The following is a 13,750-nucleotide window of genomic DNA, read 5'->3' on the forward strand; positions in this document are numbered from 1 at the left end:
AATCTATCCTATAAATTATACAAGTCTCTTTTTTTTAGGACACAATCTATCCCGTAAATTATACAAGTCTCTTTTTTTCATGGCAAAATCTATCTTGTAAATTATACAAGTCTCCTTTTTTTAGGGCACAATCTATCCCGTAAATTATACAAGTCTCTTTTTTTAGGGCACAATCTATCCCGTAAATTATACAAGTCTCTTTTTTTCATGGCAAAATCTATCTTGTAAATTATGCAAGTCTCTTTTTTTAGGGCACAATCTATCCCATAAATTATACAAGTCTCTTTTTTGGGGGGCACAATCTATCCCGTAAATTATACAAGTCTCTTTTTTTTAGGGAACAATCTATCCCGTAAATTATACAAGTCTCTTTTTTTTAGGGCACAATCTATCCCGTAAATTATGCAAGTCTCTTTTTAGGGCACAATCTATCCCGTAAATTATACAAGTCTTTTTTTTTTAGGGCACAATCTATCCCGTAAATTATACAAGTCTCTTTTTTTTAGGGCACAATTTATCCTGTAAATTATACAAGTCTCTTTTTTTTAGGGCACAACCTATCCCGTAAATTATACAAGTCTCTTTTTTTCATGGCAAAATCTATCTTGTAAATTTCACAAATTTAATAAAAACATTGCAAAATTTTATGAATATATACAATATTAGAATCCATTATCTCATAATTTTAGATAAGAATAGAATTCTTTGCTATTGCAGTAGATGAGACTAAATCTACAGTTAGTGATACCTGGAGTACAGATGTACTAGCTAGTGACTCAGAACCTCCAGAACAAAACCAGTATGATAGACTAGAGGAGATAGGAGAAGAAATTGTAAGACAGAGTTTACTGGCCAGAAATGAGGCAAGTAGTATTAAAGGCTGGAGGAAATTTAGGGAAAAGTATCACAGATTAAGAGCCCTGATGGTTGGGTATTTTGTCATTATCTTACTGTAAGATTGATTTAGTCATTTCCTAAAGGAAGATGTGCACCATAGATACAAGGAAAATATGTTTTCTATAAGAGTATCAAATTTAGTTGATATGACACATTCATCTTATGTGAAATGTGTATTTTGTTGAAAGGGTGATGTAAGTCTTGGAAAATTGCTTAATGATACAGAAGGATAGTTTCAGATCTATCAGAACATTGAAGTCAAAAACAGCCTGCATTCAGTTTTAAGGAAGAAGTTCTTAAGGGTTTAAATTTTTAAGAAATGGTCAACTATCAGCTTAAACAATCTTTGCTGTTTTTCAATTTTTGTTGAGCCTGCGACTTTTGTCGCAGAAAGCTTGACATAGGGATAGTGATCCGGCGGCGTCGGCGGCGTTAGCTAACTTCTTAAAAGCCTTATATTTTAGAAGGTGGAAGACCTGGATGCTTCATACTTTGTATATAGATGCCTTATGTTACGAAGTTTCCGTCTGTCACATGTCCATTGTCCTTGACCTCATTTTCATGGTTCAGTGACTACTTGAAAAAAAAGTTGTGATTTTTTGTAATGTTAATTTCTCTCTTATTATGAGTAATAGGATAACTATATTTGGTATGTGCGTACCTATCAAGGTCCTCATGCCCATCAGACAGTTTTCACTTGACCTCAACCTCATTTCATGGATCAGTGAACAAGGTTAAGTTTTGGTGGTCAAGTCCATATCTCAGATACTATAAGCAATAGGTCTAGTATATTTGGTGTATGGAAGGATTGTAAGGTGTACATGTCCAACTGGCAGGTGTCATTTGACCTTGACCTCATTTTCATGGTTCAGTGGTTATAGTTAAGTTTTTGTGTTTTGGTCCATTTTTCTTATACTTTATGCAATAGGTCTACTATATTTGGTGTAAGGAATGATTGTAAGGTGTACATGTCCAACTGGCAGGTGTCATCTGACTTTGACCTCATTTTCATGGTTCAGTGGTCAAAGTTAAGTTTTTGAGTTTTGGTCTTTTTTCTTATACTATATGCAATAAGTCAACTATATTTGGTGTATGGAAATATTCTATGATGTACATGTCAGTCTCGCAGGTTTTATTTGACCTTGACCTCATTTTCACGGTTCATTGCTCAGTGTTAAGTTTATGTGTTTCAGTCTGTTTTTCTTAAACTATAAGCAATAGGTCAGCTATATTTGTTGTATGGAAGGATTGTAAGCTGTTCATGTCTGCCTGGCATGGTTCATCTGACCTTGACCTCATTTTCACAATTCATTGGTCAATGTTTAGTTTTCTTGGTTAAGTCTGTTTCTTAGAAACTATAAGCAATAGGTCAACTATATTTAGTGTATTGAATGATTGTAAGGTGTACATGTATTTCTCGTTTGGTTTATATGACCTTGACCTCATTTTCTTGGATCATGTTAAGTTTATGTAATAGTTGTAGTAAAGCTTTCATTTAGGACTATCAACATAATATCAATGGTTAGTAAAGAAGGCGAGACATTTCAGCGCGTGCACTCTTGTATATCCTTGTTATGATTGAATATTTTAAGTGTTCAGTGTTCAACATCAAAAACTTTTGATCTCCTGCAATTCTGATGAAGAATTTTCCAGAATCATGTGTCATTTGCATTGAAATCATTGTATCAAGCACTTATATTAAAAGACAATAGATTATTGACAATTGTAATGTTTAAAGAAAGTCATTAATAACTACAGTTAACTCTCATTGTCTCGTACTCGGTTGACTCGAAATTTCCGATGAGTCCAAATTTTCCTGATGTCCCGAACTTTGTTCTATATGAATATATGTATATCGACGAAATTTCAGTTGACTTGAACAAAATTTTCGGTCACAAGGTTAACAAAAGCATTTAAATTGCATTTTTTTTCTCATACGATACACATATGTCAAAACATGACCTCAGGGATTTAAATGGATTGATGAATTAACCTGATTATTATTGCACCTGTACTTAAATTTCCCGTCATTGATCACTGTATTTATTTATGACACTCTTTTCCGGCTGACTTCGTGATAACAAGAGTCCACTGTCATTACATTTTCTGTAGAAAATTAAGACTGTTTTAAAATTTATAAATTACTGTAATGTTAAATATTTAAAACACTTTTTTATATTCCAGCCATTATCAGAACTATCAGAAACAGCAAGTGATGCCTGGAGTACAGATGTACTTGCTAGTGATAATGAAGATAAACAAGCAGAAGAATTATCAGAATTTGATCAGGTTTATATTTTTACCAAAATCTTTTTAATGATGAGAATAAGAAAAAATGTGGGGTATATATCAAATGAGAAATCGACCCAATGACATACAAAATTAGAACAAAATTAGAGATGAACATAGCATCTTTAACAAATGTGTTCATGTGGAATTTGTCAGGCTCTAAATTGCCCAGAGTCTAGAAAAGTTTTGAATATAGCATTTACAATAAAATTTCTGCCATCAACTGCAAATTCCCTAAAGGACAAAAACATTAAGATATGACAACCACTGACAGTATTTCTGACTTGTGACAGGTACATGAACATGTGGCAGGGTTAAACCAGATTTTTTTTTTCTAAAAGACTATATGACTGGCTGTTTGGACATTTTCCATGATTTTTTACATAACATTGCATCATATTAGCAAAGTTCCTCTTTATTTAAAAAAATAAGATGAAAATAAATGTGTCAAACAATGTTTTATAGGCTATTAGAGAAACTTGTATGTTCAAGTCCCAAAGTACTTTCTTTAACAAATGTCCCAGTTTGTTGTACAAATAATAACCAGGTAAAATGTTGTCAGAGGGGATGCTGTTTGTCCCTCAAAGTACAGAGGGATTAGAATAAGTTGCTATTTTTTACTTTCAATGCACTATAAACACTAAATTAAAATGCTGCGGCTGATTTCACAAGAAATCTTACGAGTAAAAACACTTGTAAGTCATGAACATTTCAGTATAACTTCAGATCAATTTTAATCGTAAGATTTTTTGTGAAAAGAGCCCCAGGTGACCATTAAAGTGGAAAACAGCTTACAAAGACACTATTCTTGTCATATTTGTGTAAAAGTTTTTTTTTTTAAAGAAAATCTTTTAACTGAGAAATGATGTTTTCATTTAACGGAATATATTTGTTATACAGGATGACATTGGCAGTGTAATGACCGATGTTTCTTCAGTCTCTGGTGAACATGGTAATATAGAAATACAAGAAGATACTCCCCTAGCTTCAGGTAATTCTTTTCCTGATACAAGAAGATACTCCCCTAGCTTCAGGTAATTCTTTTCCTAATACAAGAAGATACTCCCCTAGCTTCAGGTAATTCTTTTCCTACTGTTAGATTTAAAAGGATAATGATTATTGAGATGGCATCAGTAACACATATCCCCCCAAAAATTGTGAGGTAACCAAATAAGCAGGATTTTAAACTAATTCTGTAAATGTCCAATGAATTTTTGACCGAATACCGTTCTTTGTTAAAAAAAAACAATTGTAAGATCAAAAGTGTTGTGAAATTTGTAAGCTTTTTCAGGTAATATCTTTTGTAGAAAATCCTGTATTGTTCAGCAGTTTTGTATGCCATCAATCAAGATTTGTGCATTCACTTCTAAATCAGTTTTTTCTTAATCACAGATTAACAACGTCTCTGAAAATAGTTTATTTAGATCTGAATTGACTGCATGGATTGTCTGCATAGTACTGAATTTTCAACAGTGGAAATGTCTGATAGTTGTTAGAAAGATTGAGCATAACTCAAAAAGGTGTAGCTTTTAAAATTGCATTCGATATCAGCATGACAACCACAACGTCTTTGATTCCTTTAGGAAAAAGAATAGAACTAAACCAAATTATGAAGGTAGCGAAAATAAACCCATCACAAAAAATTTCCGATTTTACTGTATTCTATAAGAGTTTGTTCCATATACAACATTATAATTGTTATTTACATAGATTAATGAAATATTCAGATCTTTCTTTTTTTCTTTTTTTTTTTAATAGGTCAAGAAACTCCAGAAAATCAGTTGGAAAAGTTTGATACAGCTGCTAATGGTGCCACTTCAGTGCTAAATAAACAAAACAAAAGTAGTAATGAGGCCAATTTACCATCAGCAGAAGCAAGTGTTTCATTTGCAGATTTCCCAAATTATTTCCATGATAATGATAGCTATAGACATGGACCCAGTGACAGCAAGCTGACAAATGCTGGAAGTTTCACAAGTAGATTTTTGAAAAAGAAGAGACCGAAAACTGTACAAATGAATGTAGATAATGTGTTTGATGGGGATGATAAAACCAATGACAGTGCCAATTCCAATAAATTGAGTCTTCCATCGACATCAAAACATACTAGATTCCAACAAAAACTAAAAAATTCTCCAGGAAATTTATCATTTGCCGTCCCTGAAACCAGTGTTAGAAATGTACAATCGGAAAATTTTGGGTCATCTAATGGCGACTTGGTCAAAACATCGATCAGCCAAGGTGCTCGTCCAAAAGTTCAACAAAGAGCCACATATCCATTGTTTGACAATCAGAGTGGTTCTGGTGAGGTTCTTCCAGTAGAGAGACGAGGAAAAATATCCAATTTAGAGGCTAATTCTGTGGATTCAGGAATCGGTACACCTCGGTCAGACTCTGGTATAGATGGCAATTCTAGGTCAGAGGTTGCCTCATTAAGTGAGCAAACTGGCAATTTAAAGATCAGTGAACAACAAAACACAAAGTTTGATGCCAATAGGCTTTCGTTAGCCCTCAGTATGTTTGATCCAGTTTCTAATGAAAATGCAGAGGAAGATCAGACGCTGATTAGTCTTGATGATTCTGAAACCAACAACACAGACATCATGAGATCAGTACTGAACAAGAGGAGTAGTTCCAATAAAGATAAAAGAGAAACAGTTATTATTGATGATACAATGTTTCCTATTCCAAGTAAGAGTGATAACTCTGTGGACCTTCTAGCAGCCAACGATTTTAATGACGATAGTAGTAGTGCTGGGTCGGGGAATTCGGGAGATGATGTACCATTTGCTAAGTCATCACGATCAGCAAGCTTTGATAACATTTCACAGAAATCAGAAGAAAAGGTTTGATTAATTTTCTAAATGAAATGCTAAAGAGGTCTGTTCAATGAGGTAGCCATCAAGAATTTCATGAAGCCATGCTGAAAATCATCATGCAAACAAATAGTAACTTAGTTGAGACAAATAATTTTCATTTAAATTGTGTGCTGCTAAAATTCAAAATAACATTTTTACAATAAAAGTCTTATTCAGGTAGGAATGTTTAGTACATCAAATTTCTGGAAATATAAGGAAAGGTTTGTGTACATGTTTTTGAGATATAAGCATTTGAAAACCTACAATCTGACAATTTTTGCTTCTAGATTTTTCATCGATAAAAATAAGAGATCTATATTAAAATATTAATATTAAATATTATAATTTCAGAGAAGACTGCATACAAATGATGCGATCAAAATTTAAAATGCAGGTTTTTATTTTTTTCTAACCATAACCTGTGACAAATTTTATACGCCCGTTTACGGGACGTATTATGGTATACCTCTGTCCGTCTGTCCGTCCGTCCGTCGTCAACATGTCGGACATTAACTCAAAAACGCTTTAACCAATTTGCATAAAACTTTGGTGAATTGTTTATATCTATTGACGTGAGCTCCTTTTCGTTTTTTATAAATTTTAGATTTTACATTTCCGAGTTATGGGGTTTTATTCATTAAAAAAAGGGGGATTTTCCAGTTTTCGGACAATAACTCAAGAATGCTTTCACCAACTTGCAAGAAATTGTGGTGAATTGTTTATATCTATTGACATGAGCTCCCTTTCGATTTTTATATATTTTAGATTTTACATTTCCGAGTTACAGGGTTTTATTCATAAAAAAAGGGGGATTTTCCAGTTTTCTGACAAAAAATCAAAAATGCTTTCAGCAGTTCGTATGAAACTTTGGTGAATTGTTTATATCTATTGATGTAAGCTCCGTTTAGAATTTTATAAATTTTACATTTTACATTTCTAAGTTATGGGGTTTTATTCATTAAAAAAAAGGGGGGATTTCCCAGTTTTCGGACAATAACTCAAAAATGCTGTCAGCAATTCTCATGAAACTTTGGTGAATTGTTTATATCTATTGATGTAAGCTCCCTTTACATTTTCATAAATTTCTAATATGACATTGAGAATTAATTGAACTTTATTTGTTTATAGTCTGACAACAGATTTACTAAGTATTGCGCAACAGCACAGTGTATTGCACAACAGCAAGAAATCTTTACCGTAATCGGGTTGTATAGTTCGCACTGGTACATAGTCCGCACCCCCTTCTCCCCACGAAATTTTTGGTAAAAAAACTTTTTGTAACTGTTAGAAAAGGTCTGATGATCAAACTCCGGTTATTTCAAATCGTGTGTGGGTGTATGCGGTATTTTCTTGGAAAAACTATTTTCCATCAACAAACAGAAACTGAAACTGCTTGTAAATGATTCTAAAAGCCTTCACGATTGTTAAAATAAGTCTAAATCACACAAAAAACAATTAAGAAACTTGTTATGTTTAAACCGGAAGTTTGAAAAGCACACGTAAAAGAAGAGAAAAAACGGTGAGAGTCGAAATCTGTACATACTAGATATCAATATAATACGACTTTGAAAGTAAAACAATTCCATCCTGATGTAAAATAGTGTTAAATATACATGTATCTATCACATTAATGTTTGAAGGGTTTTAAACTAATAAATAACATATAAGTCACTATGAAACACCAAAACGGAACGTATAATAACCGATTACGTTTTGTAATTTACACATCGTAAGCTGGTTTACGGTTGTCTTTTTTACTTTTTTTGTACAGTTTCATTCAAGCAGATACCAGTTTATTTTATAAGCAATTCATTGAAAAGAAACAAGAAATTTGTTATGAAGCGTTTAATTTTTAAATTTATCAATATTAATTTGATATGGAATAATAATAACTTATCAATATGGATTAGGTAAAATTATAAGTTTGAAAAATGATAATAGCGCCCTCTACAATATCAAGAACAAACATGGCGGAACGAAAATAAACCACCTCGCGAAATTGATTTTTTTCTCTTATTTCTTGCTTATTGTACTCTATAGTCGCACCCTGCTGGCAGGTTCAATTTTGGAGAATAAAACCGCGGACTATACAAGCCTTTTAACGGTAATTGAATATAAATTCAATTCATATAACCAATTTCAAGTTCTTTGACTACATTTATTCAGAAACCTATAATATGTCAAATATTTAATACAATCCAAATTCAGACCTGTATCAAGCTTGAATATTGTGTCCATTTTTGCCCCAACTGTTCAGGGTTGGACCTCTGCAGCGTATCCAGCTGCGCTCAGCGAAGCAGTTTATTGTAATAATAAAATCATCACAATAATTTCTGGATTTACATTATTAACTAGAAATATAACTTTTTATACATTTGCGGTCGTATATTGGTATGACGTTGGCGTCGTCGTCGTTGTCGTCGTCCAAAGACACATTGGTTTTCGCACTCTAACTTTAGTTTAAGTAAATAGATCTCTACGAAATTTTACCATAAGGTTCAATACCACAAAAGGATGGTTGGGATTGATTTGGGGGGTTATGGTACCAACAGTTAAGGAATTAGGGGCCAAAAATAAGCATTTTTGTAACTTTCCGACATAACTTGTGTGTTTGTGTATGGATCTCTCTGACATTGTACCACAAGGTTCCATATCACACAGGGAATGCTGGGGTTGATTTTGGGGGTAATTGCCTCAAAATATTAGGAATAAGGGGCCAAAAAAGGGGCAAAAAACAAACATTTTTCTAGTTTCATGACAAGAACTTGTGTGTAAGTGTATGGATCTTTCTGAAATTGTACTAGTACTACAAGGTTCCATATCACAAAGGGAAAGCTGGAATTGAGTTTGGGGGTAATTGCCCAAAACGTTTAGGAATAAGGGGCCAAAAAGGGGCCAAAAATAAGCATTTTTGTAACTTTCAGACATAACTTGTGTGTTTGTGTATGGATCTCTCTGACAATGTACCACAAGGTTCCATATCACACAGCGAATGCTGAGGTTAATTTTGGGGGTAATTGCTTCAAAATTTTAGGAATTAAGGGCGAAAAAGGGGCAAAAAACAAGCATTTTTCTAGTTTCAGGACAATAACTTGTGTGTAAGTGTATGGATCTTTATGAAATTGTACTACAAGGTTCTATATCACAAAGGGAAAGCTGGGTTTGAGTTTGGGGGTAATTGCCCTAAACGTTTAGAAATTTGGGGCCAAAAAGGGGCCAAAAAACAAGCATTTTTCTAGTTTCCAGACAATAACTTGTGTTCAAGTGTATGGATCTTTATGAAATTGTACTGCAGGTACCATACCACAAAGGGAAGGCTGGGATTGAGTTTGGGGGTGATGAATCATAAGGGGGTTCAAAAAATTGGGGGGGGGGAATTTTTTTTCTTTAAAATTTTCCGTTTTAAATTGGTTATTTCTGATTTATATATAAAAGCAAATAATAATGATATGGTTTGAATAGGTAAATTAAAAATTTTAAGTACTTAGACCACATTCATTCTGTGTCAGAAACCTGTGCTGTGTCAAATATTTAATCACAATCCAAATTCAGTGCTGTATCAAGCTTGAATGTTGTGTCCATACTTGCCCCAACTGTTGAGGGTTTGACCTCTGCGGTCGTATCAAGCTGCGCCCAGCAGAGCATTTTATTTGCATATAAATCATCAAAAAGTTTTTTTTAATTAAAGAATTTGTCTATATTTTGCCAGGAGTGTATTTTAGATATATATATATATAATATATATTGTCAAAACATTTAATAGGTTTTATAGGTTTCAAAATTGCACATTTATTATATCCCTTTGAAATCCCTTTATGATGTCTAAATGATTAAGTGGTCAATGTTAGAAACAAAATTATATGATATTAATTTATTTTTCAAGTATTTGAAGTCTATGTCACTAACATGTACACTGTATTATTAGTTACATAGTGTGCTAGTGACCTAATACGGTATATATGGGGTCAGTAAATTTCATATGGGGTGAGAGCGAAGCTCGAATCCCCATATGGAATTTACTGACCCCATATATACCGTATTACGTCACTAGCACACTATGTAACGAATTTATCTTACCGACTATCTTAACGTGTGAAATTTAGACTAGTGACCTATCAAAATGAGCAAGTCTTCAATACTGTTAGCATTAAGAAACTACTTCCATTGATCCTACAAAAACAGATGCCAACAATAACAATTTGTTAGGTTTAAATGTGTTGCATGAATTTATTTCAATCTTCATCATCAATTTCTTCGTCTGTTGAAACCTTTAAGATTTTTCTCAGTACCATTTTGTTTTTATAAAGGGACGTAACACCACTACTAACCATGTATGAAATAAGCCCCACCTCCCTACTAACCTAAAATGGAATATACACGGTCTCCACGCGGACGCTTTTAACCAATCATATTCCTAGAAATGTATAGGAGGTAAGATAAATATATGTACATATACCCCGGTAATATTTATCAATTTCTTATAAAAATCTGTTTTTTAAATGTTTTTAGTTTTTATATTGAAAAAGTAATGTGTAATGTAATGCATTACACAGGCAAAGTAATTGCAATGTAATGCATTACATGTGAGAAAAAATGTAATTGTAATTGTAATGTAATGCATTACATTGCAATGTAATGGCCCCAGGCCTGTAGGTTTGAAATTAGAAATATAGGGTTTGCCTGTCAAACATTTTCAATGTATCTTGTGCATGTTATATATATTAAAGGAAAAAGGCGGAGGGATTGAAAATTTTTTCAAATATTAAAAATGTTAGTTATGACATCCTTTCATTTACTTGGTACAATGTAAGTATGTAAAATGAATTTCTTTATAAATTTCAGCAAAATTATAACAATCCATTATTTTTTCCCATTATCAACATATTACATTGTCACAATGTTTACATACCAAAAACAAAAAGCGCCATTTAATGTAGAGCTGGATTTCAAACCTATAAAACCTATTAAATCTTTATTTTAAAACTTTTGAGATTGTGTTGCATAGCCTTTATTTTTGACACAATAAGCCGGGGCAGATCAAAGAAACGAGGTTGGATGAGGGCACCATCCTTATAAAAACTTTTTGACGATTTATATGTCAAAAAGTTATATTTTTACTGATTAAAGGGGACACACCCTTGAATTTGCCACTAAATCATAAATATTAATAGTTTAATTGCATATCTTATCAAAAATGAATTTACAACCTTTTGTATTAGCCTACAGACAGCAAACTTATAAAAACCAAGAATGAACATTAGAATATGGGAGTAAGGGCTATTCCATTTAAAATATATTGTACCCATGCGAGGCACTTTCAAAATGAGGTTACCATCCATTTAGATAATTTAGAATTTCACTTACATTTTCACTGTACTTGACAATTATAGTGGAGGTTTCAAAATACCTTTCCTGGGAACAGCCTATTACAAATCATAAGAAATGTATTACTGTAAATTCAGAAATTATTGCGTGCATTTATTATTGCGATTTTTGAGGAATGGACAAAAATGCGAGATTAATTATTGCGATTTCAAAAACATCTGCATACAGATATGTGTATCAGATTTCAGAATGCGAGTTCTTATTTTTGCGATACTGATGGAGTCGCATTATTCGCATTAATAAAAACCTCGCAATAATTTCTGAATTTACAGTACTTAGAAGTTCGTATTGATGATCAATAGGAAACAAAATGTGAATATGAAATGCATAACAGGGTGACATTTTCATTTTTTAGGGCACTGCTGATACTGCTGACCCAGAAGATGCAGGTAGAACTCCAACCAAAAGTAGAAGTTTGTTTAAATCGTTTAAAGAAAAAGTAACTAGAAGTGGTAAGAATAGATATATAAAGGAGATGTTTGGAATTGTCCATGAAAATATTTCTAAAAAAAGTAATACAGAAAAAAAATGGTTTTAAAATTTTGAAAATCAAGTTTTAAGTTTTATTATGAAGAAATTTTTTTCAAAATTAATAGAACTTGATGACAGTGTTGGTTAAAAGAAAACTCATGCTGGTTGTGATGGGAGAAACTTTATCAAAAAGTAATTACTACCATATATATACTTTTGCAAACAATAATTCATGTTTAGGAATAATGTTTGCATACTCTTTGGAAACTTCTCCTTTTCCTACAAAAAAAAAGAAAGTAGAAAAACTAAAGTTATCAAAACAAAAAGAGTCCAAGTCTAATAAGAGCATAGAACAACCAAAAGTATTTGATTTAGTTCAATTTTGCTCTTTCACACTCAAGATACATACCAATGTGACTGTTTTACAAGGCAAATCAAAAAAGATCTTAAAAGACTACTTGGTTGACACAACTATTCTCTCTTCCTAAAAAAGGACAAACTATTACAAAAGATAAGTGTACGGAAAGTAAAGGTAAACTTTATTAAATAATGCTTTAATATATGATTTATTTTTATAGGAATATTCTATTTTGACATGTGGTTCAAAAGTTATTTTAATGGGAAATAACACACATAGTATCTTTTTCAGATGAATGTTCTGTGTGCAAAGTTTGTTTACATCAATCTTGAAAAGTTTAAAACATTCATGTTATTTTGATTTCAGGAAAGAAGAACAAAGATAAGATTGGGAGAAATGAATCATTTGGTAAGTTACATAATACATTATTACACTCAAACTTTTGATATGTTACACTAAATATTAACTAATTATATTATGTACTAATTATAGCATTTGAAATTGAGGTGTCACTCTTAAATGGTCATTATTTTTTTGAAGCAAAAAGACACATAATTGCACTTTAAATTCACTATTCAAAGTTATTTCATTTGACATGTTAAAAATGTACAGAATTCTTGTTGTGTTTGTGGATACCAGTTCCTATGATAAATAAAAGCAGGTTCATACATGAGTTGTAGATTTGGCCTAAAATAGTACACTGGACAACGTTTGCAGTTAAAAAGTATAAATTTAATTTTCCCTGAATCACTTTTACTAAATACTGGAAAAATTCATAAAAAGTAAACTTAAATATTCAGTGAGTTTTCCTAAGTTCCTGATACTGTCAACTTGATCATGAAGAGTCATTGTAGTGCTATTATCTTATTTCATGGGGGAACTGAAAAACTGGGAGAAATCCGTTTGCACCAAAAATGTGTCCTTCTGCGTCACAACTCATTTGTGCCAATGCTACGTTTGCGCCTTTAGTTTTCAAAAATACATTGTATCATTTGCGCAGAAAAATAAAGTTTATGATTGCGCCATTTAAGAACAAAACACATTTCCCTCCTCCTACTTTATCCATGTTAACTGTCAACGGCAGTTTACTCTGGAGAAGTTAGTCATTTAATATAGCACATTTTAAAACATGAAGCTATTTACAGTCAAAACAAAATAATAATATTTACGTCTGGAATTTATCTTTTCATAATTTGTATTCATTCTATGTACATATTTTTAGTAAGTGCAAATCGATAAATTATTTATCCGTGTTCTATGTGATTTTATACTCACCTTTCATTTCATTTATTACATTGATTATACTCTTATAGGTACTTAAAATTTATTTACGGTTGTTATGCATGATGTAAATTGGCACAAATGAATTCCGTATATTGGGGCAGTTGGTACCTTTTAAAAAAAATGATATTTGGTGCAAATAATACATCTCAAAAATAACAATTGGTGCAAAAGGACTGATGCTGAAAAAAAAAAGTGTGAAAGTTTCCCT

At 32.2% G+C, this 13,750-nt stretch overlaps 1 protein-coding gene across 1 annotated transcript in view; it reads left to right on the plus strand.

Moving 5' to 3' along the window:
- The window catches only part of LOC127728026 (GTPase-activating protein and VPS9 domain-containing protein 1-like), a 61,416-nt gene that overhangs the window by 34,593 nt on the left and 13,073 nt on the right, over positions 1 to 13,750 (plus strand). Inside the window, exons 7-12 of the mRNA XM_052235175.1 lie at positions 718 to 863; positions 3,082 to 3,186; positions 4,087 to 4,177; positions 4,945 to 6,032; positions 11,785 to 11,881; positions 12,625 to 12,666. Of these exons, the coding sequence (XP_052091135.1) occupies positions 718 to 863; positions 3,082 to 3,186; positions 4,087 to 4,177; positions 4,945 to 6,032; positions 11,785 to 11,881; positions 12,625 to 12,666 (1,569 nt within the window). The remainder of the gene's footprint in view (positions 1 to 717; positions 864 to 3,081; positions 3,187 to 4,086; positions 4,178 to 4,944; positions 6,033 to 11,784; positions 11,882 to 12,624; positions 12,667 to 13,750) is intronic.

Source organism: Mytilus californianus, unplaced genomic scaffold (assembly GCF_021869535.1).
Source record: "Mytilus californianus isolate M0D057914Y unplaced genomic scaffold, xbMytCali1.0.p SCAF_2, whole genome shotgun sequence".
Classification (NCBI taxonomy): Eukaryota; Metazoa; Mollusca; class Bivalvia; order Mytilida; family Mytilidae; genus Mytilus; species Mytilus californianus.